This window comes from Alosa pseudoharengus, unplaced genomic scaffold (genome assembly GCF_046254945.1).
Source record: "Alosa pseudoharengus isolate Yale_2024_CS ecotype anadromous, Long Island Sound unplaced genomic scaffold, YU_APseudo_1.1 YU_APseudo_1.1_scf_3, whole genome shotgun sequence".
NCBI classification, from domain to species: Eukaryota; Metazoa; Chordata; class Actinopteri; order Clupeiformes; family Clupeidae; genus Alosa; species Alosa pseudoharengus.
The window spans coordinates 37,914,279-37,941,804 of NW_027468718.1; the positions used below are offsets into that span (position 1 = coordinate 37,914,279).

Genomic DNA, 27,526 nt, shown 5'->3' on the forward strand with positions numbered 1-27,526 from the left:
CACCTACATGAACCCACCCCCTCCTCCCACCCCCCATCAAATTGTAATATCACAATTATTATTATTTTCATACTATATTGCTATACATGCACTTCAAAACAGTCAATGTTTAAAGTGCTAAGATTGTTCACAAACGTTTGTGAAAGCATGCACATCAGAGTACTGCTTTACTAATGTAAAATATAATTAGGCCTACAATAGTTTCATTGTTTTTGCATTGTTGCATGATGCTTGCATGAGAAATACTTCTCAAAACAACAGCAATTATATGGGTGCCGTTGTTTTGGGATGTTTCCGTCATGCAAGCATCATACACTGATAGAGTATATATATGCTATTTAATTACATTTCATTTGAATGCCTGAATGTAAGAATTCAGGAAACACAATACCAGCTTTTAACATTTCTGTTGTTTACTAGTTTATGTAAATCACATAACACATGAACTGTTTACATACTACTGATAGCCCATTACTGTATGCAATAATACTGTGCCCATGCATTAACATATTTTAAACATCAGGCGTCAGAGTACACAGCTTAATTACTTGAGTAAAAGTACAGATACCCTTTGCTAAATTTTACTCAAGTACAAGTAAAAGTACAACAGTCAGATGTCTACTTAAGTAAAAGTACTGAAGTACTTGTTTTTAAAAGTACTTGAGTATCAAGAGTACAAGAGTACATTTTCTAAATATGGCATTACTACTGCCACAGTGCTTACATTTATGTACAGAAACGTCCTACATGGAGTTATGAAAATTTTTAATGTTAATACCTTGGAGAATGTAAAAGGAATTGAAAGTAAAATCCAGTAATTTTCATCTTTTTACCATGTTGCCAGGGATGGGCAGTATTTCTAATACATGTATTTAAAATATGTATTTCAAATACAAAATACTATTTTGTAATTGAAACACTTGAAGCGAACACTATCATTAACTTGTTCAGAAAATTGAAATAGTCTGGCGAGGTGGGGCCAGAGGTTGGCACATTCCCGGGATGGACCTGCTGCGTCTTTATCCATTGTTTCGTCCATGGTTTTGTGTCTTATCTAAATCTGACCATGGAGTTGACTTTGGCGGAAAGCTGAAGGTGATTGCTGATAAGCTGTCCCAATCAGTGGTGCCTGCACCATCCAATCACGTTTGAGAGGGAAACAACAAATTGAGGGTTTCCGAGATTTTTCTTTTTTCCTTTTTTTTTTAAGAAGTAACGGGTACTCACAGTTATGGATCGAAATGTAGTGGAGTAAAGAGTACATTATTTGCCTCTCAAATGTACTTGAGTAAAGTCATGAGTACTCCCCAAAAATTATACTCGAGTAAAGTACAGATCTCTTAAAATTGTACTCAAGTACTGTACTCAAGTAAATGTACTCCGTTACTGTCCGGCTCTGCATTTAAACCATATTTGCACTTCGAATTTCGACTCCAAATTGTAGTAACTACATCTACGAAGTCTAAGGAAGATAACCAGGTAGTCTTTTCAAAGATTACGTCGATTTTATGAGAACGCCAGCCCTCAGAAAAGCAGTAACCATTCATTCATTCACTTCCTTTTTTCTAGCTTGCAAAGTCGCGGTTGTTCTGTTTACACATTAAAACCATATTTACACTTCGAATTTCGCCTCCAAATTCTACGAAGTCTAAGGAAGATAACCATGTAGTCTGTTCTAAGATAAGATACATTTTGACAGAACTACAGACCTCGTGAAAGTAGTACCTAAAATGACTCCATTCACTTCATTGCAAAATCGCGGTTGGTCTGTTTACACATTAAAACCATACTAACAATTTACATTTCGACTCCACATCGTTGTAACACCATACCAAGGGTCTTAAGAAGTGAGTCAATTTGGCTGATTACGTTTTTAACACATGTAACTGGACTGCAGGTAACTTGTTAAGCCAGTGGTTCTCAAACTTTTTCTTTCATTCCCCACTTCAAGGGGGCATTGACTGATGATAGTGGAGATAACAATGTTATCCCGAGGCCTTTGCAAGTCAGCATCTCCGACGGTAGTCTACCCTATTAAAAATATAAGTTTTCGATGTCCCAAACGGAGAGCCATACTTTATTGTTTTTAACAATCTCTATGCTACTCACCAAAATGTAGGCATGGGGACATGATGAAGTATCCAACTGTCGTGTGTTAAATTATTGTGATTACGAGCCAGTGGTTTTCAAACATTATGCGTGACTCGGATATCTAACGAAATGCAACAGGCTCATATCGTCCTCGCATTCGCAAAATGAGGACATAGGCTACAGACTGCTCAGATAACAGGTGTAGCTACCTCCAGTTTTGCACGGTTTTAGTCAAGTTATAGGTCATAGTTGTCTAAGCCTCTATTGCGTAGCCTGTTAAAAACGTCGCTAGATAGTATTAAATCGCCAACAACATTGTAATACACAGATATGGCCGGCTTCTATGCAAGACCTGCTCAATAAAACAAGCGCCCTCTGTTTCATTTGTAGGTGACTATATCTAATTTAATTGTTGTTATGAACTGGATATGTGATGATTCTGTGAATACTGGATATGGGGCCCCCGTTGTACAATACCTGCAGACCACAAATAGTGCAATCATACAATCAATGAGAGCATGTGGTTATAAATTCTTTGATGCAACAGTTGCTTTTCTGGACCAGTGAGTGACATTTGGGTAATTTTCTGCGGCACACCTGATGATCTCTCACGGCACACTCGTGTGCCCCGGCACAGTGGTTGAAAAACACTGCACTAAGGGACTGCAGGGGGTCAAATTAATCTGGAGCATTTTTTTTCCTCTTCCAAAAATGAAAAAACGTTGATAGCCTACATAAACAAAAGGTAGAAAATATGCTTTCTATTCATTTTTCAAATAACACATAGGCTACCCATGAGTCTTCATGCAATCATGTGATCACTGTGGGAACCACCATTTAATTATCCTATTGCGTCAAAACATCTGACGAGCTCTGTACCACTCACCAGGGTCAGGCCTCTCACTAGGTAGGCTATGAGATATTTCATCCATACTCAAGCTTGATTCTTTGTCCCTCTCTAATTAAAATGTGATTGCTAACTGTAAAGCTAATGATACAACGGGACATTTTTTTGGGCAATGTTACCAGCAATTGGCAACCAGGTGAGACACAGAGCAACAAATGAGGGCAACAGACAACTAGCAATGACTTTGTTAGCAAAACCACCACTAGTTAGCCAAATCCCATTCAATCTCAATGGAGCAATGGTAGATAACAGTTTACTGGGAAAAAACGATGTCTTCTTAACAACCCCAGGACATAACAATAGATATGGTCGCCGAGTGGAGGGACTTGCCTAAAAGGACTTTGGTGTAGCTTACACAATGCAGATAAATAACAGGGAGACCACCAAATTCACAGTCAAATTAAGACCACCTCATTGCTAGGGACACATAGTTATCCACCTTATGTTCTTGATAATGCACCCTCAAAATAGTAGTGTTGGTAACGCAAATAACCAAAGAACTGTTGGTTAACACTAGGTTGTTTACATATGTTTAATTTTTAGTATGCACACCCCTACTTAAAATATAAAAAAGAACCTGCATTTGTCTCCATTTGCTATTAAGGTAAAATGTCTTCTGCACTACAGCTTGAATGTCAGTCCATTTGTAAGTTACTTTGGATAAAAGCGTCAGGTAAATAAATACATTTTTAGTATTGGATATTTTCATTTACCATTAAATCAACTGAAATGAAGACAGACTATTGCCATCAACAAATTATATTAATTTTATATAACTGGCTGTTATAGTATGAAGCAGATTCTCCCAAACACACATCATCTCAGCCCAATGGTCTGATTATAAATACTGTATTGTACACTGTCATAATCTGTAGGCATCTGTAAAATTTTGTTTCAGAGATGTTGAAAGCCTGAATACACCAAAGTTTAGAATTTCCTGTCCTAGATGTCTGACCTGTGGGAATTGGATCTGCTCTTGTTCTATTGCCAGGGTGTGGTCTTGTGGGGTCTTGTGTTCTTTTTTGTTTCATGCGCCTCTTTCTTTATCTCTCTCTCTCAGTGTTTGGGGGGGGAGGGGGGTTGTGCAGGACAGTGAGTGGAGGGTGTGTCTTGTCCCTGTGAATTTGGAGACCTTAATTCCACAGAGAGGGGGTTAGATTTCCCACATTGTCTAAAATCCCACAAGCCATGAGTCTCCTGAGTCACTCAACCCTTGTTGAAGGAAAGTATCTGGCTTTGCTTTGGCCCTGATTTTGTCCTTCTGTTCGTCTTCTCTTTCTCCCTCTCTTTCATTCTCCCTCCCTTTTCTCTTTCTTTCATGCACACAGATCAAACCGTGACTGAGCCATGCTCCAGTAGGAGGGACACACAGTGTCAGTGCAAGACCGGCTTCTTCTGTGTGCCAGACCAAGCCTGTGAGGTGTGCAAAAAATGCACTAGGTGAGCTTTTCTATACCCTGTGTATCCTGTATATTTAGAGTGTACATTTGAATGAAATTCTCAATCTCAAATCCATGACAATATGATTTTGCTATCTGGGCCCCTCTATTACTTTCAGGTCCAAATGTAAAGTTTTCCTTTAGTGCATTTTCCAATGTAATAAGGTGACCATTGATGAATTAAACAGTTTGATTGAGGAGCCTATTTTATACTATGAAAACACAGAATGGGGCTTTGATAGAGTAACATTATGCTGATGACCAGGATTCTAAATGAACTTTTTTGATCACCAGCCAATGGCTGGTAACTTTCTAAAGTATCAGAATTTCCACTAGCCAAATTTTTTCCGGTGAAAATAAGAGAAATTATGAGTGCCACTGAATGCATTTGATCATTTTAATAACATTGTTGGCATGGAGAACACATATAAAGTACAACCCCAAAACAGAAAAAGTTGGGACATTGTGTAAAATGCAAATAAAAACAGAATGTGATAATATACAAGTATCGTAAATCCATATTTAGCAGCAAAAAGGACATAGGGGCAATTCCACGGAAAATTTACTTTTTGTCACATCCATAACGCCAGTGAAATGCATTTGCATTTGTATGATGTGAATGATAACATACATTTTTTGTGCATTTTTTCTCATGTACATTCTTCAGCCAAAAAATAGCAAATGCTCAAATTTCATGTTATCATTCACATCATACTATACCATCACATTTTATTGGCATTATGGATGTTACAAAAAACATAATTTTCCATGGAATTGCCCATAGACAACATATAAAATGTTGAAAATTAAAATTTGGACTATTTCATGGAAAATATTTGTTAATTTTGAATTTGATGCCAGCAACATGTTTAAAAAAAAGTTGGGACGGGAGCATGTTTACCACTGTGCAGCTTCACCTTTTCATTTAACAAAATTCTGTAAATTTTTATGAACTGAGGAGACCATTTGCTACGGTTTTGGAAGGAAATGTTGTCCCATTACTCCCCGATATAGGATTTCAGTTGCTGAACAGTATGGGGTATTCTTAGCATGTTTTTCATTCCATTATGCACCTAATTTGATAAATCTGGAGACAGGCCCTCTTAGCACCTGGACACTTCCTCTATGGAGAAATACTATTTAAATATGTGCAGAATTCCTTTTGCCATTGTTTTCCTGAAATATTCAAGGTCGTCCCTGAAAAAGACGTTGCCTGGATGGCAGTATATGCTGCTCAAAACCTTTATACATCATTCAGAATTGATTGTGCTTTGCCAAATGTGCAAGATGCCCATGCTGTAGGCATTAATGCTCCTCCACACCGTGATATATGTTGGGTTTCGAACTGAGCACTAAAACAAGTTGGATAGGTTGGATACTTGGATAGGCCCTCTCCGCTTTAGCCCAGAGGAATCCATGATTTATTAAAAGAATGGCAAACTTTGATTGGTCTAACCACAGGACCCTTTTTCACGTTACCTCAGTCCATTTTAAACAAGCTCAGGCCCAGATAAGAGGGTGGTATTTTCTGTATCATGTCTCAATACAATTTTAGCTGTTACAATTTTGGCTGCAGTTTTTGACTTGAGTATCAAACTGTGCACAAAGACCGAGGTTTTCCTAAGCCCATACATCTGAGGTCCAAAAGACCACGGACATCCAATTTGTTTGTCAGCTCTTTCCCTTGTTTGCAAGATTTCTCTGGATTCTCTGAATGTTTTAATAATATTATGTCCTGTAGATGATTAACTCCCCAAATACGTCATGTCATGTTAAGAAGCATTACAATTACATTGTTTCATCATTTGTGCATGTGTGTGATGAATACCCCCTACATCTTTACTTCTAAGAGACCCTGCCTCTCTGGGATGCTTTTTCATACCCAATCGTGTTGCCACTTACCCTAATTAGTTGTGAAACATTCTTCCTTTTGTTTTCTTTATCATTACACAACTTTTCCAGCATTTTGTTACCCCGTCCTAACTTTTTTTGAAACATGTTGCTGGTATCAAATTCGAAATTAACATATATTTTCCATGAAATAGTCAAATTTGTCATTTTCAACATTTGATATGTTGTCTGTGTCCTTTTTGCAACTAAATATGAGTTTAAGAGATTTGCAGATTATTACATTCTAGTTTTATTCATATTTTACACAATGTCCCAACTTTTTCTGTTTTGGGGTTGTACAATACAAATACAATACAAAATATAAACAGAAACTGCAAACATTTCATTTCAAGTTTGGGATCTATCTGTCTTATTTATCTACCTATCATCAGAGGTGTCAAGTAAAGAAGTACAAACGTTGTTACCTTACTTAAGTAGAAATCTATCTATCTATACTTTACTGGAGTAATTATTTTTCAGCCGACTTTTTACTTCTACTCCTTACATTTTAACTCATTGAATGCCAAGCTGTTTTCGGAAGCTTTGTCCTAGAGTGCCAGCAATCTAGACCATTGTTGATGATTTTTGTACAGCCACAGCATATTCTGTGTTATAGCTATGAACACATACAATGGCTTTAAAAGGTGAGACTTTAAGCTCTCAGTGGGTGCAAACCGTGTATTTCTACACGCCTCTGTTCCTGAGAAATCCCAAGCTAAACAGTGGCTAGTTTTCATCAAAATCGCTGTTTTTTTTCTAGAAATGGAGATATAACGTCTTTCATGAAATATATAAGTATTGCCTGTAAACTTTCCAGGAAGTGATCAGCGACACTGCCACCTAGTGATAGACCCACGAAAATGGCCTGGTTTTGAGATGACGTGCATGCGTCACTGATTCGACCCAAAGCGGCAACCGAGTTATGATAAAATGTCCAGATAAAATGTCGAGATTGTGCGTTTTCATGAGTTTTCGATCGGCATATATTTCATTTCCATTCATCACAGAGTTCCCAAAATCACATATAAGGTGTGTTAGAGTGTCTAGTTTCGTAATTTAAAAAAAAAAGCTAAAAACGTAATATTACGTTTTTGGCACTCAACGCATGGGAAGGAAAAACCTAATATTACGTTTTTGGCACTCAATGAGTTAAACGCAATTATCCATACTTTCTACTCCTTAAATTTTAAAAATAGCCTTGTTACTCCTATTTCATTTCGGCTTGTTTTCATTCCGGCTTGTCATCGCTCAAAAAAAAAAAAAACCCAGGTAAATTTCTTACCCAGGAAAATTTCGCCATCCAGATAGTGTGAATTTGATTGTGGTTGGATGAGAAGTATAAACATATACCATGAACATTTTATTTTTCATGGTATATGTTTATTCAAATGCACAACAAATGTCATGCTGTAAACTAGCCCTAGTCATTTCAAAGTAAATTAATATATCTGTTTTATGTAGATTTGAGCATCTGCAGCATTTACCATTACTACAAAATAACCTCCCTTACAAAGAATAACTGCAGTTTTTACAGTGCAGTTATACTACAATACAGTGCAGTACTTTAGTATTTTCATGTCTAAATTACTGCATTTCTGCAGTAAAGTACAGTAGCCTACTATGCAGTTGGCCTACAATGTAGTTTTGTTGTGTCCAAAATACTGTATTTCCTGTAATAAGACACATATTTCCAGCAAATATTTCCTCCAAAACTGCAGTTTTGATACTCAGAAAACCAGCGGCGTAGGAGATATTTTCAAAGTGAGGGGGACCAAATTGTGAGCAAAAACCCACATAGTGAAATCAGGCTTCCAGTTATAAGACCACCACTTTTGACCCACTGACGACCATCATAATATTTTCAAATATGTTTTGATCAAAATTGCCAAATTGGAGAATGTGCAGAATGCCAGAGACCAGCTTCTTGCTATGTGGGAAGTCTCAGCTTTTACACTTAGGCCTATGCAATTCTACTTTTATTATTTTTGAGTTATTTCACACTGCTTGGGCCAATGGTTGCATACTCTTAACAGCTACATGGGATGTTGGTATTTTATGAAGCCATGAATGAACAAATAGTTAGCCTTACTTTATAACTGTCTGATATAAAGTTGTCAATTAAATGACCAAATCAACATGCACTCTCCACTATGTTTGTTATTAATGTAAGTGTCAGTCTGTTTATGACTCGTATGTTTGTGTGTGGCTGTTTTTTTTTTAATCTATGATCTTCCTTGTCAAAAAAGAAAGCTGTTATTAAAGATAGGCACAAAGAAACTAATTTCCTCCTGTTCATCGCGCCCCACCTGTCATGTCTCTATTCCCCACCATTCAGCTGTGCACAATTTCACAATTTGTGATTTATAAATGGCACGTCTGAAAGAGTGGCATACTCACAATTGTTTGTGTGTGCATTTCTCTGAATCATATGTACAATCATTTGAGAAATTATATAAGATCAAATGAGGTGTTGTGTACATTTCAGAGCAGCTACCAGCTACTTCTTCCTTTTCCCATCTATGAGCAGGTGTAAGGTAGAAGAGGAGGAGGTGAAGAAATGCACACCAACATCCAACACCATTTGTGAGAAGCTCAACCCTCCCTTAGACTCAGCAACTGACTCTCCTGCAACCACTCATTTTTCCAGCCACATTGCTATGATTGCAGGTAAGACGTAATAATGTCTCATGTTCCCAAATGCCACTGGCATCCTCACAGGTAGCCTACACACACACACACACACACACACACACACACACACACACACACACACACATATAGACACACACGCACACACACAATCATAGACAAACACTGGAATGGTCTATGTGACTTACCCAACTGCAATGCCAAATTCTCAAACTTAAAAATACAATATAGGAATACGTCTTTGTGCAAATGTGAAATAAAGTCACATTCAAATGAAATAAGTTCATTTCTACAGAATTCTAGACCACTTTGTGAGAAATGTGACTTAACATTCGGAGATTCTTAAATTGTGGACACTGTGTTCTTATTAGTATATTAGTTGGTTACATTATGAAGTTCAGGCGTTGTGTAAAAATGGGTGGAGAGTTATTTATGGTGCAGATTTATTTACAGTGTACAAAACTTGGTGCTCCGACAAATAACAAACAAAGAAGAAAGAAACAAAACAAAAATCAACAACAGGTTAGTCTGGTGCAGCCTAACAACTTGCAATAACTCATTTAAAATGTTACATGCCAAAATGTTATATGCCAACACGCTATAAAACAGCCATAGCCTATATCATTTACAACTCATGAAACCATTTCACACGCATGCGTAGGCTACGTCAAAAGTTATCTGCTAAGGAGCGAAAGGCATAGCCTAACATCAGAGACAGCCTGTAGAAATAAGCATGGGATAAAATCGCAGCTTGTTTGGAGATGATCAACACACAGCAAAAACTAGGCTAAATATAGCTGCAAGCAGCAATGTGGGGGCCAAGCAGTGAACAGTAGTTGGGATTGGGATTGGTATTGCATTGGGACTGGACTGGACTGGACTGGACTGGCTTGGATTGGATTGGGAATGGGTCTTCAGTCCATGTACAAAATTTGGTTTCCATACGTAAAAGCATTGCTGAGATATGAGCCTATATCCTGTGACTATAGGGTCATTCCGTGTCAAATCACCCAGTGGCTGGCAGGTCACCCTCTCCCAAAAAATCTGAAAAAAATCACAGGTGTTTGTAGACCAAACCTATGCATAAATCTTAAATAGTATATCTGTATCACTAATGGTTCCAAAACTACAGCCCTTTGAAGTTTCAAGTCATTTTAAGCATCGTGGTGAACAATCCTTTTTGTTCAACTTCAGACATTATTGGCTCTTTTGGTATTTCACACACATTAGTGAAACTATGTGAATAGAAGTACATTTTCCTGTTGAATTAAACAATCCAATCAAATCAGGTGTATATTGTGTAATTTTCCCTCTGCAAAGCTCTGAAAATGGCTATAAATTCATTATGTGAAAAAACATCACCACCTTTGAGGGCTTGTCATTCAAAAAGTATGTGACACAAATTCATCAGATTTTTTTCCCACTCATGTATGGATTATAAGGTCATGTCCATGCATTAACTTTGGTTGTTAACATTATCATATTGTCAGAGCATTTTTATTAAATTGGGCTTGATTTTCAAAAAGCCTGTTTTCATCTTCTCATTTCACCACGTGGACAGTTAACAGGATTTTTTTTAAGTTTACCATATATCATTCTGTATGTGAGGATCATCTGCCCAAAATTTGGGCTTGTTGCTGAGTTTCTTCATTGAGATAAGATTTTTTTACAAATATTGTCTATAAATCCACTGAATTTGTACTTTATCTGCAGTACCACTTTGCACCACATGTGGTGCTCTTTTAATACAATGGAAGTCAATGGAAGAGTAAGAGAGTCACTTGTTTGCTGCACATATCCAATCTAAACACACAGTTTATGGTTCATAATTGAATTGGTCCAAATAATTATTGCAACATGAAGAACATACTACTCATACATAAATCTTATTTAGAGAAAATAAACTGATCAAGTAAATTATACACACATAAGACTGACTGGTCATCATACATGCAGCAAGAGAATTTAGCATAATTACCATCTTTGTAATGAGTTTTCTACACCAGCTTCAACCTATCAGTGCCTATGTGAGCACTTTAATAATTTTTAGCCAGCTGGTTAGGCAAAGTCTATATTCAACGTTCATCAAGGTATTTCACTTGATGAAGATGCCCATGCGTGTTTCCATCACAAGTATTCATAACAAGGTTTGAGGACTCGTGGATCCAAGAGGCATTTGTAAAAAGATGATAAATCTTTAGTATTGATTTTTCTGCATCTGACAATGCACTGAATTTTAGAAACCCCTTTTTACTTGAACCATATGAACCATAAACTGTGTATTTAGATTGGATATGTGCAGCAAACAAGTGACTCTCTTACTCTTCCATTGACTTCCATTGTATTAAAAGAGCACCACATGTGGTGCAAAGTGGTACTGCAGATCCAGTACAAATTCAGTGGATTTATAGACAATATTTAAAAAAACTCTTATCTCAATGAAGAAACTCAGCAACAAGCCCAAATTTTGGGCAGATGATCCTCACATACAGAATGATATATGGTAAAATAAAAAAAAAATCCTGTTAACTGTCCACGTGGTGAAATGAGAAGATGAAAACAGGCTTTTTGAAAATCAAGCCCAATTTTAAAAAAATGCTCTGAAAATATGAAAATGATAACAACCAAAGTTAATGCATGGACAGGACCTTATAATACATATATGTGTAGGAAAAAAATCTGATGAATTTGTGTCACATACTTTTTGAATGAGAAGCCCTCAAAGGTGATGATGTCTTTTCACATTATGAATTTATAGCCATTTTCAGAGCTTTGCAGAGGGGAAAGTATACAAGATACGTCTGATCCGATTGGATTTTTTAATTCAACAGGAAAATGTACTTCTATTCACATAGTTTCACTAATGTGTGTGAAATACCAAAAGAGCCAATAATGCTGGAAGTTGAACGATTAGTTATACAGATACAGCGGGGAAAATAAGTATTGAACACGTCAACATTTTTTTCAGTAAGTATACTTCCAGTGAGGCTATTTGCATGAAATTTTCACCGGACATTAGTATCAACTTATGTAATCCACACATATATAAAAATCCAAACATTAATGTCTAAAAGTAGAGTTATGAGTAAAAAAGTGGAATGGCACAGGGAAAAAGTATTGAACACGCTAAGAAAAAGCGGTACACAAAGGCAAGGAATGGCAAGGAACGAGCTGGAATCTATAAGTAGTTAGAGAGTAATTATCCCTCCTATCTGTGCAAATTAATATAAGCTGGGTTAGTACATACTGGTAGGCTATAAAAAGTGTTTTTGTTACCAAGGTGTCACACAAGAAACATTTCATGATGGGTAAAAGCAAAGAGCTCTCCCAAGACCTTTGCAACCTTATTGTTGCAAACATATCAATGGGACTGGTTACAGATGCACTTCAAAACTTCAGAATTATCCAGCAAGCAGTATTGTAGCCATTATCTGCAAGTGGAAGGAACATCACTGCATCATCAACTGGCAATGCACAGGATCTCCTTGCAAGATTTCTGACCAGGAAGTCAGAAGAGTAGCCCAAGAGCCAAGGACCACCCGGAGAAAGCTCCAGAAAGACTTGGAGGCAGCAGGTACAATTGTTACAGAGAAAATCATAGGTAATGCACTCCACCGCCATGGCCTCTATGCACGCTCATCCCGCATGACTATTGCTGAAGAAAAAACATGTCAAAGCTTGTTGAAAATTTGCTACACAACATTTGGACAATCCTATGAAATACTGAGAGAATGTTTTCTGGTCAGGCAAGAGCAAATTTTTACTTTTCGGATGTCATACGACACACCATATTTGGAGGAGAAATGGCACTGTGTATCACCCTAAAAATACCCTACCAATAGTGAGGTTTGAAGGTGGTGGCATCATGGTGTGGGCTGTTTTTCATCTCATGATACTAGCAGACTTCATACAGTTGAAGGAATGATGAATGGAGTCATTTTGTTCTGGGAGAATCTTTCCATCCACCAGGATGATGAGGATGAGACATGCCTAGACCTTCCAGCAGGACACCCGTCACAACCATTCAGCAAAGGAAGATCTCAATTGGTTTCAGAGAAATTAAATCAAGGCCCTGACTTCAATCCAATTGAACAGTTTTGGAAGTTAACTAAAGATCAGGATTCACAAGATGGACCCCTGGAATCTTCAATATTAAAGGACTATCTGTTTAAAAGAATGGGCCAAACTTACACCAGAATACTGTGACTGATTAGTTTCATCATACAGGAAATGCCTTGAAGCCGTCATTACAAATAAAGGCTTTTCCACAAAGTATTTAAGAAATTTCAGCAGGTGTGTTCAATACTTTTTTCCTGTGTCATTCCACTTTATTACACATAACTCTACCTATGGACTTTAATGTTTGGATTTTTTTATATGGGTGGAAGTTAATACTCAGGTCTGGTGAAAATTTCATGCAAATAGCCTCATTGGAAGTATACTTACTGAAAAAAATGTTGACGTGTTCAATACTTATTTTCCCCGCTGTATACTATTTAAGATCTATGCATGGATTTGGTCTACAAACACCTGTGATTTTTTTCAGATTTGGGTAGGGTCACCTACCAAATTGCGCTGAAATTGGGTGATTTCACACGGAATGACCCTATAGATTGGATTGGACTGGACTGGACTGGATTGGAATGGGATTGCAGAGATATGAGCCTACTTCATGTGATTGTTGATTGGATTGGATTGGATTGGACAGGATTGGATTTGATTGGACTGGATTGGGATTGCAGAGATATGAGCCTACTTCATGTGATTGTTGATTGGATTGGATTGAATTGAATTGGACTGGACTGGATTGGATTGGGATTGCTGAGATATGAGTAGGGCTGGGATAAACGATTAGTTTTTAAACAATTAATCTAGCGATTATTTTTTCAATGCATCGATTAATCTAACGATTAATTTTTTCAGTCCGATTCGATTTCGATTATCGATTATCTCCCCATTAATTGACTAATAGCAACTTATACAACTTATACACTTACATATCTGAATGAAAAAAACATGAATTCCTTAACATTGGAATATATGTTTATTGCTCTCAAGATTCCAAAATAAAAGACTATACAAGTGCAAAGTAATGCATTCTTAGTCAGAGGTAGCATTCAGTTCAGTTCAGTAGGTCTAATTGAGTGCCTGTCACTTTAAGACGACGTTCGTGAGGGAATCCCTGCAATTAACATTAACACCGTTAAAACGCTGCTGATGTGTGAATGCAATTCATAACGTAGTTAGTTCAAATAACGGTTCGTAGCCTACTTCTCCTTGGGACAAGCACTTTTGAGTCTTGGAAAACACTTTTCCATTTACATTGGGATTTTGCAAACATTCAGAGTCAATAAAATGAGCCCTACATGAGTAACGAAATTGACAAGCAGATCTAAGTAAGCATGCTAAACTTGACATCCGAACAGTATTGTAACGTTAGCTTTGAGATACTGCTTGATTGCATAACTTAACTTAGTTTGGTCTCCTCAATGTAGGCTACTATGTTGTGATGAGACCTTAGCAGAGTTAACTTTAATGCAGCAGTTTTGAACAAATTTGTGCAGCATGGTCACGATGCTAAGCGGATTTAATAGCAATTTAGCCCACCGTGTTCTATGCAATGCTTCTATGTTGCAACAACAATCCTTCAACAATCGTGAATATTTTGTTAAATGCACATGCAGAGGAGCAGCGGGCTCATTACAAGAGAGAGTGGCCGGGGCAAGGAAAGGCTGCGTGCGTGAAAAGCACAGCTCAATGATTTCGTGGCCCCCAGCCACAGATTAGTCAACGTATGGGAAACACTGAAGGTGTAAAATTCTAAATATTTAGCGGCACACATTATGCTTAATGAATTGACGCCCATATTTGCGTCAACGTATTTTTTGCGTCGACGTCATCGATTACGTCGACGCGTTGTCCCAGCCCTAGATATGAGCCTACTTCATATGATTGTTGATTGGATTGGATTGAATTGGACTGGAGTAGATTGGATTGGACTGGACTAGACTGGACTAGATTGGACTGGATTGGATTGGACTGGACTGGATTGGATTAGGATTGCAAAAATATGAGCCTACTTCATGTGATTATTGATTGGATTGGATTTAATTGGACTGGACTGGATTGGACTGGATTGGATGTGATTGGACTGGATTGGGATTGCTGAGATACGAGCCTACTTCATGTGATTGTTGATTGGATTGGACTGGACTGGATTGGATTGGATTGGACTGGACTGGACTCGATTGGATTGGACTGGACTCGATTGGATTTGATTAAACTGGATTAGGATTGCTGAGATGAGCCGACTGGATTGGATTGGAATGGACTGGATTGGATTGGGATTGCTGAGATATGAGCCTACTTCAAGTGATTGTTGATTATGTCCTCAGGTTGTGGCCACGAGTCCATGTACCAAGTTTGGTGTTGATACGAGAAAGTCTAGCACCCCTAGTGGTCAAAAATCACCAAATTTATTATGCATCCTCAGGTTGTGGCCACGAGTCCATGTATCAAGTTTGAGGTTGATACGAGAAAGTATTGCTAATTATAGCGCCCCTAGTGGTCAAAGTACACCAAATGGATGGGGTCCCAAGTCCATGTACCAAGTTTGGTTTTGATACGTGAAAGCGTTGCTGAGATAGGAGCTAACTTCCTGTAACTCTAGTGCTTACCTAGTGGTCGAAGGTCACCAAATTGATTGTGTGTCCTCGGGATGGGGTCCCAAGTCCATATACCAAGTTTGGTTTTGATATGTGTAAGCGTTGCTGAGATATGAGCCTACTTCCTGTGATTATAGCGCCCCCTTAGTGGTCAAAGATTACCACATTTCTTGAGCCTCCTCCTAATTGGGTCGTATATACCGAGTTTAGTTTTGATATGTGAAAGCCTTGCCGAGATATGAGTTCACTTCCTGTTTGGCGGCTTTGCCACCAAATTCGATTGGTCGTGACAGGCAAACGCTTTTGAATATCAACACAAAACGAATAAGTTCTGTGAGGGATGGTCTGAAGATCATCTGTGCCAAGTTTTGTAAAAATTGGATGAAATTTGTGACCTGTGAAAACGTTTAAGTGTTTTTGACGAAATCTAATATGAAGGCCGGATCAATTACGTTGACATCACAAATTGATATGTGTCGGCCTAAGGACCTCCCAAAGTATTAAAGGACGTCACTAGTAAGTTTTAATTTCAAACACATCAACCGTTATAGGCAAAAATCTATTTTGGCTAATTATAGCGCCACCTATGGGTCTAAGGTCACCAATTTGATTGAGCCTCTTCCTAATTGGGTCCTGTACCTATGTACTGTATTTTAACGACTATAAGTCAGACTTTCTTTCATAGTTTGGCTGGCCCTGCGACTTATAGTCAGGTGCGACTTATATATGAAAAAAATATATAATTGAACATGTTTTTAAATGTTAATTCTAGGGCTGTCAAAATAACTGATTAATTTTAATTAATTAATTTGAGAAAAAATAACTGATTAAAAAAAATAACACAGATTAATCGATTGTCAGTAACCATTAGACTGTAAAATGAAGGAGAGAGAAGAAAATGTGCTGCCTAGATCATTGATTGGAACATTTCGTTTTCAAAAACGGCTTGATGGTGTTGATAAAAATAAAGTGTTGATTAAAAAAAAGTCCTCTGCAATGTATGTGATAAAAAAAACTTCTTCCCGAAGCACTTTTGAATTGATTTCCTCAGCATATTAGGTCATATCATAGATTATGGCCATTATTAAAATAATAATAAAAGAGTATTTTAACTTTAATGTCACTAATGCTGATTATTCAATGATTCATTTGAATTTAAATATTTAAAATACTTTCACAGCAAAAATCATATATGCGATTAATTTAGATTAATTAATCAGAGTATGTAATTAATTAGATACATTTTTTTAATCGATTGACAGCCCTAGTTAATTCATATTAAACTGACATGAACCCTACATGAAACATTACTGTCTAGCCGCGAGAGAGCGCTCTCAAATGCACAAGTTCTGTGCATTTCCAGTCAGAGATTAGTGGTTGCGCTATGCCTGAAACACACGTGCATACCTAAATCCTCAAATTATGCCCAGGATTCTGTTTGGGCCTCAGATTCGGACAAATAAAAGCCAGTAATAATTTTGTTTCAATTTAACTCATAAAAGAGCTCTTCTTAATATTTTATATTGTTGGTTGGTTTAATATTGTTGCCATGAGTTTCCAACACCTTGCTCTCAAGCTACCAGTTGCATGCCGCCCCCTTCTGAGCTTGCCAGAGGCTGAAGCAGTAACCTACATTTAAACACAATTGTTGCTGCCAGGCATCAGCCTACGAATTTTATAAAAAAGTAAATCAAGCATAATTTTAAAAATAACTAAATTTAGGCTGAATAAGGTTTCCATTTCAGCATAACACACGTTCCATGAATAAATGAAAGCGGATGCCTTATCTCGCAGTAAGCGGATGGAGATCCCAACACCCTTACATGAAACTTAATAGTGAACCATCAAATACCCCATAGATTTCAGTGGTCATCAGTCCCGATATTTAGCAATATAATCAAACAGTAAGCCATGCCCCAAATAAAGGTGCTGTGCTTTGCGCAGCCTAAATAAAAAGACCCCAGCGATAATTTGAAGATTTACGATAGTCTGTCGCCTAAACATTCCTCACCCGTTATCAAGCCACTTTCAATTTCGAAATTCATCCTTTCTTGTCACTGATTGGCCGGACCTTTTGGGGCTCTGGTGTTCCAGACTAGTATTTCCCTGAAAGGAGATCTAGGTGAGCGTGGCCAGGCTAGATTTTTTGATGAATGAAAGGTGATTTTTAAAATAGGCCTTTTTTCATCTGTACCAGGGGTGCCAATAATTACGGGGGCACTGTATCTTTTTATTTCACTGTAGCACATAGAGTTGCTGAGTATGGGCTTTTTCTTCATCATCCAGGGGGAGTCATACTACTAATTTTCTGTCTGAGTGGATGTGCTGTTGGTGGTTTTTGTTGGTGCAAGAGGCAGTCCGATTTGGGTGAGTATTAACCTTGTCCCATCTCTCCATTCACTATGCCTGCCCAAACTAACTTTGCCCTTTTTAGATTTGAATTAAATCCATCAAAAAGTGTTTTTTTATCCCATTTTGAAACCAGATGAATTGTCCGAAATTACATAAATGGTTGAAATGAGACTGATGTGAACTTACTATTCTCTTAGCTTCAGCATGTGAATGTCCAATTGAGGATGTGAAGATTCCAATTGTAAGTGGATCATACATATCATACTAAAGCAGTTATGTGTTGTAGTTTATCAGGTGTAAATGATTACTGTTATTTTCACTCAGGAGGTTTCCCCCCAATCAGCAGAGGAAAAGCAGAACACCAAAAATGCTGGACTGGAAGAGGGTGAGGAGCCTCGTCCTGAGTCAAGCCCCCTGCTCCAGGAGACACAGGGCATTGTCACTAAAGGTTCTGCCCTTGAGGACGAGGACAGGGGGTTGGGCGATAGTCTGCCCAACACCACAAGCTCCTCTCAGACAAGTCTAACTGCAGTGCCTGCAGCTATACTTAGTGGAGGGGAGACACCAGACCACAGCCCCCCCATGATGAGGCCCAATTGTTCTACAGATTGTGAGCCAGAGCACTGGTCCAAGGTGGGTGCTGTTTTGTTCTTTATCTTTCATCTCTCTTGCCATCTTTCCCTTTAACAGCAAGCAGCGCAACATGAAACATTTTCAGCGCATAAGGAATCTGCTTGCAAGTGAGACAGTGTATGCACAGGAATTCCACTAAACCTTGCTTTACTAAAACCTTTGTGTGATTAGCTGAGTATAGCCTACATCTATTATTACATTTATTATACAGCCTCGTCTATTATTTGAACTCATAGGCAAGTGAAACTAACTTCACCGTGTTCTCACAGACAACGGAAAAAACAGATCTACACAGTTATTTACTTTCACAATTGACTGACAAGGGGTTACAATCGAAAAAATAGCCTGAAAAAAGCAACACACCCCAATAATGTTTGAATGACTGAATAAAAATCCTCACAGATTTTTACGGATTATTTAGATTTTTTGAGGGTGTGAGCGAGCGATTTTTAGATGATGCGCCAGACATAGGCCGTACTTAACCACTTTCCCCACCCACATTTTTCCTACTGGTCGGGGATCGAACCGGCAACCCTTCGGTTACAAGCCTGTAAGCCCGTTTTTGACTCATGGTGTAACATTACAACCATTGGTGTTCTAAAAAATAAGTAAGTCTTCTGTCTCTCTTATGATTAAAACTCTGCCACGTTTTCTGTCACTATCAAAATGTCACAAAAGCCATGAGCTAACACAACAATCGCAAGGAAACAGTGAAAGCAGGCTACTAGTGATTGTTTTCACTGAGATTTGCGGGATGTGATGTCACATCAAACTGACATTTAAAACAATTAAAACAACAAGCAAAAATAGATGACAATGGAATTTTTACAACCCTCTCTGGCAAAATGACGGACAATTTAAAAAGTCTAATGCAATCTCTGCTGACCCCCTCATGTAGTTAATTTTGCCTAGCTGCATTTATGCGTTAGTTTGACTCATTTTAAGATCTATAGGAGATTGACCATGAGGCAATACAGCTTTGTCTGAATATATGTATGTTTTTCAGGATGAAGTTTTGAACAGACGCCTGGTGCCTCTCCTTGGTAAGAAACACTCATGATATTCTTATAAGAGGCAGCTAAAAGCCACTGTCACCTTACATTCTTGTAAACACAATATTTCAGAAACGCCCTGAAGGATTTCTTTAATTTTCAATTAAAGGTCAAGGTAACTGTGATCTCACAAAACACATTTTTTGAATGCCAGTCAGGAACACCTTGAGAGAATCTTTTCATATTTGGCACAACCTTATTCATGGATGAACTAATTAGAATTTGGTGGTCATGGGCCAAGGTCACAATATGATGTCTCAAGACTGCCTTGATAAATGTCTTCATATTTGGCACAATAAACGTTTTTTTGAGAAATTGTATGAAATTGGTTCCAGTCAAGTTGGTTGGAGTTTTTTTTTGCCACATTATTAACGACCCACTGCGGCAAAAATCAAGTTTTTAAACTATTCGACATTTGGTGGGTTTTTTTTACGTGTTACAAGACATATAATGAGTGAAACACTCATCATTCGTGAGGATTAGGATGATTAGCCCGATTTTCTGACATCACAAAATAGGAGGACAAATCACAGGCAACTAACTCTTGTCGCCGAAACCTGCCTTTAGCGGAACGAGTTTCTGGAACGAGGTAGTTTCTAGCCTTCATAGAATGGTTGGCAACTCTGAGCCCCTAAGTCCAATTTGTTTGACTATAGTAGTGTGAATGCTCCATACTGTACACGGGCATGGTACAGTAATCCTTGCCTGAGCCTGCTTGACGAGGTGGCATGGTTCAGCTGAAGTTGGCCACGGTACAGTATGCTTGTAGTCTGATCTCTGACCATGCTCCAGCATGGCTCTCAAACATTATTTTGATGCAACTCCAAAAGGTAGACATTTCAATTAATTTGAGAATATTTGGGTCAGGGGTGTCACTAGACCCTTTTTACTGGGGCACGTGCCCCAGTATTTATAAACTGTGCCCCAGTAAAATCTCGTTCAATTTTAAAAAACGGGGGGGGGGGGGCAGTGCATTCATGTAGATTGATAATATATCGGGGAAAGAGTGGATGTTTTTCCACTCTAAAATGTAGTCTATCAAATCTAAAGATTGTTTTAACCCCAATACATTACATTACATTACATTACATTTAGCAGACACTTCTTGACCAAAGTGACTTACATATGTCAGCTATATTACAAGGGATCACATTGTCCCCGGAGCAACTTGGGGTTAAGTGCCTTGCTCAAGGGCACAACGGTGGAAGCCGGGAATTGAACCGACAACTTTCAGGCTACTGCATGCTAGCCCAGCTCCTTAACCACTACACTACCACCGCCCCAATAGAATCAAAACACGCACATTCTGTGTGTCTGTGTCTGCGTATATCGCAGCAGCAGCAGCAGCAGCAGCAGGCAATGAAGCTTCCGGGGTTCTGTAGGCGTGCAAAACTGAAGGCAGTTTAAAATTGAGGAGGTAACATGACGCGACTAAATTAAGTTTTTAATGGGAACCGATGGTCTCGTACTAACTAAAACATTATTGAATTACTTTTGTAAATGGATATAAGGAAATTCTTTGGATGAATGTGAAGCAGAGTCAGGGAATCAGTAATGTTAAGGAGGAGAGATGATGGAGGATGGTGAGGGAGGTAAGATCTGGCTGTAGTTGGTGATTAACAAGCTGTAGCTAGCAAACGTAAGTCTCTTAAAAGTAAAATGCAGTGATGTACTGTGATCAAAAAACGGCCCTGGCATTTGCAACACACTGGCCCTATTTTCAAACCCAACAACGCCAACGCAATTACTATCCCTGGTGATTTAACTCCATAACAAAAATAAACCTGTAAAGGCTGCACTCGCCGCTAGGTTGCTCTTGGTTGAGGTAACGTCCCAAAGATTTTTGTTGTGCTTGTCGCTGGGCTCAGCGCAAAATACCAATGACTTACAGTGCACCGCGGTCAAAGTTAAACTTGACTGCGGCAAAATGCCGCTTGCGCTGGCCTTTGTTCAGCGCAACAGCAGACCAGTTCTTGCACGTGCAAGCCATTGACAATAATGCATTTCATAGCGCATACGGCGTGTAATGTGATAGGCCCTTAACTCACCCTTAGAAGTTCACTCTATGGGCCTTCCGTTCCGCAAAGCCATTGACACATACATCAAAATTCCTGGCAACCCGTTGACATTGCTAACGCATTGCTAACACCACCAGTAGTGACATCTGAAGATTGGTGAACAAAAACTCGGAATAAAACTCTTCTCCAGGGGCCTCATTACAGAAACTTCCTAACTCTGAAATCCTATCTTATCTCAGTTTAGGGGCAGGGGCAGAGGCTACAGAGCACTCTATGCCCGGACCAGTAGGCTAAGGAACAGTTTTTACCCACAAGCAGTTGCACTGATGAACACACTTCACCTCCTCTGCCCCCCACCACCCCAGCCTGTGTGCTAGTGTACACACATTAGTCACTGCAAACTATTTGTATGGGTACTAGTGCAATTGGCATATCATGTGTAACTACTTATTTATTTATCTTATTTTACAGTGGGCATCGCTTTCAAATGTCCACTTCAGTCGCGCATTACGAGGCGTGAAGCTGCGTGAAGCTTTAGTACCACTTTCAGCAACTGTGCGTCGCTCTGCCACTGTACATCGCTCTGCCTGCCGCCCATTCTGAAAAAGCTCGATTTACCTCGATTTAGGCTACTTGGGTATGGCTTAACCCTTAGAACCCTAAGCTGTTTTTAGGGCATTTTCACTACCTTTATTCATAAGGATTTATTCTGGTCATTGTAAGTGTCACACACACATATTATATATTGTTTTTTTCAGCAGTCTAGGCTATCCAGATCTGTATCATTTCATGTATTAGTACTAGCATTGATTTTATTTTGATTTTTAAAGAATTAAAATATAAATATATATATAAAAATTCTTATATTTTGACCTGTATCTCACCACAGCAAGCTCATAGCTCTACATGCATTTCATGTGTGTGTAGGGCAGACTGTCCTGAAACGGGCAATATAATTGCCATGTTGGAGGGATACTCTGGGGCTGAGCAATTTACATAAATATGTGGTGTGTGATTTACGGAAATAAATGCCATTTTTTATTTAGCGTTGAAAAATGACCATTCTGCGCTCCATATCTGTGACACGAACTGATCTGACCTGACTTGACCCAAGTTTGCCTGTTAGCATGTGTGACTGGTGTATGCACTCATGATGATTCTCAACTTTTTACTGCATTGCCATGAACAAAGTAAAGGCAAAAAAGGTGTTTCTTTGTTGAACAAATTGGGATGCAATGTGAGCCTTGAATTGGATGTCATGCAGGAATTTGCTAGGATCTCAAAACCGGATTATGAACATGCTTTGACATAGAGAAACACACGATAGCGTTGGATTATAAACATGCTTTGCAACAAAAAGTGAAAAAAGGTGGGGTAAGTCCAGCTATATGAAGTTATTATTTTGCTGTCACTTCGTCTGTTTTATAACCCAGAAGGATGTATTTGGTATCAAATGATAGCTCTGTGTCTCCTCTTTCATCTAATATCCGTGGCATATATATCCGATCACGGGTCCGCAAGTAATTACTCCGAGAGTAATGGGTGTGCCGTGTTGGTTTGTGTACATGAAGTTAATATTTTGCAGTCACTTCGTCTGTTTTTATAAGCCATATCTTATAATGGGTACCATGGATATCCGATATCCATGGTACCAATGGATAGCCCTGTTTCTCCTCTTTCATCTGATATGCTTGCCATATCTATGCGATCACGGGTTCGCGAGTAATTCAAACGAAAGTAATGGGTGCGCAGGTGAACGCAGAGAAGTATAGACTGTAAATATGATGCAATTTGATTTAATTTCATGATTTTTCATACTTGATCGTACAGACAAGTGCGTAGTCTCTTTGGAAAGCCCCACTTCTTCTCTGTCAGGCAATAAAGGTTTTATCTCGTTGCGATAAACAGTCGCGGAGCAATGTAACAGAGAAGAAAGGGTGTGTTTTTTGACGCACTTTGCGTCAATCGGGTTCTAAGGGTTAAGGCTTGACTACATGGTGGTAACGGAAATCGAAATTTGCTGTCTACATTATTGTCAGTGTTGGGTTAACGTAACTACGCAAATCAAAACAGTGGTGTGATAATTGAGCCAGTAGAGAAATAACTGTTCAGAATTAATCTGTAGCCTTGGGTATAGGCTTCTGCGACGTTTTTAACAGACTACTACAGAGGCTTAGACAACTATGACCCACGTTTTGGTTTCGTAAATTAATTTGCCCTACTTCTTGACTGCAATGTAGTCAATTGACTGCTTGACATGTCATTTTTATTTTTCTGTACAATAAACAAATACATCTGCTTTATGCCGCAGAATTACATTCATATTTGGAACTTACATAGTCCAATGCATCGTTACACTACGTTAGTGTTTCCCAAAACCATAGTAGCAACGAACGTTCGCAACCACTATCGTAAAGTTGTGTAGTTACAACTAGCCTACACCTCTCGACCTGTGGTAGAATGCTAGAAGCATAGTTCCAGGGATCTTCATGTCAAAGACTTCACTGACGCCAGTTATTTGTTTGCAAATTAATAATTATAAATATATTTAGGTTTCTAATTGATATTTACACTTATAACCACCATACATCCATATTTTAAAATGCCCAAGGCAGAAAATACATAAAATAAAAGTCAATTTGCAGCCATGTGCACGTAAGTAAAAGTCACACACCTGCAGATAATAATAAGGTGGTGCGCACTTTTTGACGAGTCAGCTGAGAATATGTAGCCTTTGATTTTCATGGAGGGGGGGTCCTTGTTAGTTTACGCAAACCAAGCCAAGAAGGCTGATTCTGATTTTGATAATATGATCTGCACAAAAGATAAACTTGTAACTGCTGTGCAACGGTGGCTGTCATCTGCCGGCCTTAACGCAATGCGCCACAGAAGTATGTGCAGGTGCCCGTTCACGTGCTACTAAACGTCATTAACCACCTTAGTCCAGACTACTGAAGTTTGGAAACTATCATGGTCCAAACTTACAGTACTATGTAAGTACGACAGTTTTAGGAAACAGTCGTAACTTACATGTTGGTTAGTTGAACGATGCATCCTGTTAGTAAAAAGCTAACCTCCGTAGTTGTACGGGAAACGCACCCCAGATCAGCTTGTAGGCCATTAGCAATCTGTTTATTTTATTTTATGAAGCCTACACAGTAGGTCACATGCCACATTCTCACTTTCAATAGACAGATGCAATAGCCATGGGTCAAGTATTGAGTATAAAGCAATTAAGATAGTATGAAGTACTTTTTGTAATATCGTAGGCACAGGAGAAAACTTGTACATCCATTGGCCCGTGGGGAGATCACATGCCAGTTGCCTCTCCCTTCAGTGCTATGACTCGTTCGGCTGTGAGCTTGTTTCGCCAAAAAAAAAAACTATTGCAGATATCAATGCGTCTTTGTTCATGAGTTTGGCCTCACAGCAGAGGCTTAGACAACTATGACCCACGTTTTGGTTTCGTAATTTGCACTACTTATTGACTGCAATGTAGTCAATTGACTGCTTGACAGGTTATTTTTATTTTTCTGTACAATACACAAATACATCTGCTTTATGCCGCAGAATTACGCACTTGGCCAGCCTATAGAACGGGCACATTTTGGAGAGAACGCACGCAAGAATCTGTAGGCTATTTGTGGCTGGTTCCCAGCAAACAATGTTTAATGCATTAACTCAAGACGTCAAACATTTTCTAAACAATACAAACAGAAAGGATGCAGCAGGCAGCAAATGTAGAAGAGTCATTTCCAGTGGAAGAACAAAATGCTGAATGAAGCCCAAAGATATGAAGGCATATCTGGCAAGTTGTTATTTTTTGAAGACGTAAATGGTTGGGCTATAGGCCTAGTTTGCAAGAAGGAGACATAAAGCGTGAGCATGCCACACTATCCACAGCTGTGGTAGCGGGGGTAGGAGGATTACTGTTAGCGCAGGATTTATATAAAATTCTTCAACAGAAGGCCTGCCTCGAATGCAGGCTTGTGGTTTGCGCAACCTACAGTAAGTAGGTCTAGTGAGTTAGGAGTCCTCTAGACTTCTTTTCAGCTGTCTCAGAGGTGGAAAGTTGCGTTCGTTGGGGGCAGGGACGGATTAACAAGTCATAGACCCATGGGAACAAATGTCTGATGGCCCCCCCCTGCCCCCCAGCCAACGTGAATCGGGCGGTCAGTTAATAGGCCTATCGTGAAGATTTGTATTGCCATTTAAGGCACGAGCGCATCTGTGATGCCAAGCCTCACCAAGTAGCCCGTTTGTTTACAACTAACATTACATTTAATCAACCCATTTAGGCCTAAAACGCCTGGAAAAAATGCCTGTAAAACCTAAGGGTGATTTCAGAAAACCCCCTAAAACCTGAAGTTTTTCTGGAAATTCAGCAATTGTGTCAACGCCTACTTAATGATTGATTTCTCAGCCTCTGTAGCAGATAGGAACAAAATGTAAAAAGTATTTGAGAGCTTATACCTGTGGCTTTGCTAAGAAATTGGGTTTATTCAGTTACACCTTCACAGAAATAAAACATGTAATGTGTCAGTGCAGGAACAGCACTATTTTATCAGAAACCAGTGCATTTTCTACAGCTTGTCATTCTGGTTGACATCTACTGCCTGGTTATATGTATTATTGGTATGTTCAGAAATTACTGATAGGCCTACACAAGCTGAAATAGTTTCAAAAAGTGTAACTGTGTTTATTATATTACAAAAACATAGGCAAATTGGGGCCACCACCACCTTGACACTTATCAGTAATAATGAATACTGTGTGATTATTCACAGTAGTGGTGATCCTAGTCTCTGCTCAACCCTCCATACACACACAAAATGATGGCTTGTCATGTTTCTATTTAATATTTTGAATTCATAAACTTTATATATTTTGTTAGTATTTTATGATCTGCATAATTACTTATAGCTAAAAATATTCAGTAATTTGAATACATATTGATTTTTAAACTATTGCACTTGTCTTTAATGACATTACAGTGGTGATATGTAGGTCTAATTGAGTGCCTGTCACTTTGAGAAAAAACGTGAAAGTAATAGCTTTCATTCTCAATTCCATAGCCTAGGTAGGTTACCGTGGCATTGTGTGTTGTCCCATTGACTTGGTCATGTTTAACGGGCTATGAGCTTACCCTACCATAACTTGGAGTTTGCTATTTCTGTTATTTTGATCCAATGAGTGAGACCTAGAAAGTGCTCAAAATAAAACTTTACGGTATTCTCTTGATAACGTTAGTGAAATGGATTTAATGTGAACGTGCACATAAAAAGACGCAGAGTGGCTACATAATACAGCGCATGTTTTGCAGTGATGTTCCGCCTTTTAAAAGCAGGTGTAGCCTAATCCGAATCGGGGTTAAATCCATCAATTAGACAAACAGAATCAATAGGGTACAAGTTTTGTAGCCTACAAGGGCTATGTCAAAAGCAGGCAACATTAGGGAGGGGAGAGCGCGTTCAAAGTCATCAGCAATAATGTCATCGAAGCCGAGAATCTCCTCAAAATCATACCTTCCGAAATCTCCTCGCTATCAAAGTCCTCCATGCTTTGCTCGAAGAAATTTCAAAACAATGTCACGAGGAACATGACGACACTCCCTCGTGTCTATTCTGATGCATTTCATTGGCCCAGAGGCCGATAATTGGTGCAAAAAAAACCTTATACGCGGAAATCGACGTATACGCTTTCCCGGCCTCAATGGTAGAATTACGCAACAGCGCTCCCGGCTTTAATGGTAGAAATGCGCCAATGCTTTTCCGGCCTAAATGGGTTAAACTGTTTATAGGCTATGCCGAAATAGTTTCAACATTTTGAA

General features: G+C 38.7%; 2 protein-coding genes across 5 annotated transcripts in view; both read left to right on the forward strand.

Annotated features, from left to right (window-relative positions):
* vwa8 (von Willebrand factor A domain containing 8) overlaps positions 1-27,526 on the forward strand; it is an 833,026-nt gene that overhangs the window by 679,467 nt on the left and 126,033 nt on the right. The gene's annotated exons all lie outside the window — the stretch shown is intronic.
* Positions 1-27,526, forward strand: part of tnfrsfa (tumor necrosis factor receptor superfamily, member a) — a 109,072-nt gene that overhangs the window by 53,437 nt on the left and 28,109 nt on the right. For 3 of the 4 annotated variants that reach the window (XM_076264215.1, XM_076264217.1, XM_076264218.1), the window contains exons 4-9: positions 4,327-4,438; positions 8,855-8,994; positions 17,928-18,008; positions 18,191-18,234; positions 18,318-18,626; positions 19,633-19,669. In XM_076264215.1, the coding sequence (XP_076120330.1) occupies positions 4,327-4,438; positions 8,855-8,994; positions 17,928-18,008; positions 18,191-18,234; positions 18,318-18,626; positions 19,633-19,669 (723 nt within the window). The remainder of the gene's footprint in view (positions 1-4,326; positions 4,439-8,854; positions 8,995-17,927; positions 18,009-18,190; positions 18,235-18,317; positions 18,627-19,632; positions 19,670-27,526) is intronic. The other variant, XM_076264216.1, reaches the window with a different exon arrangement.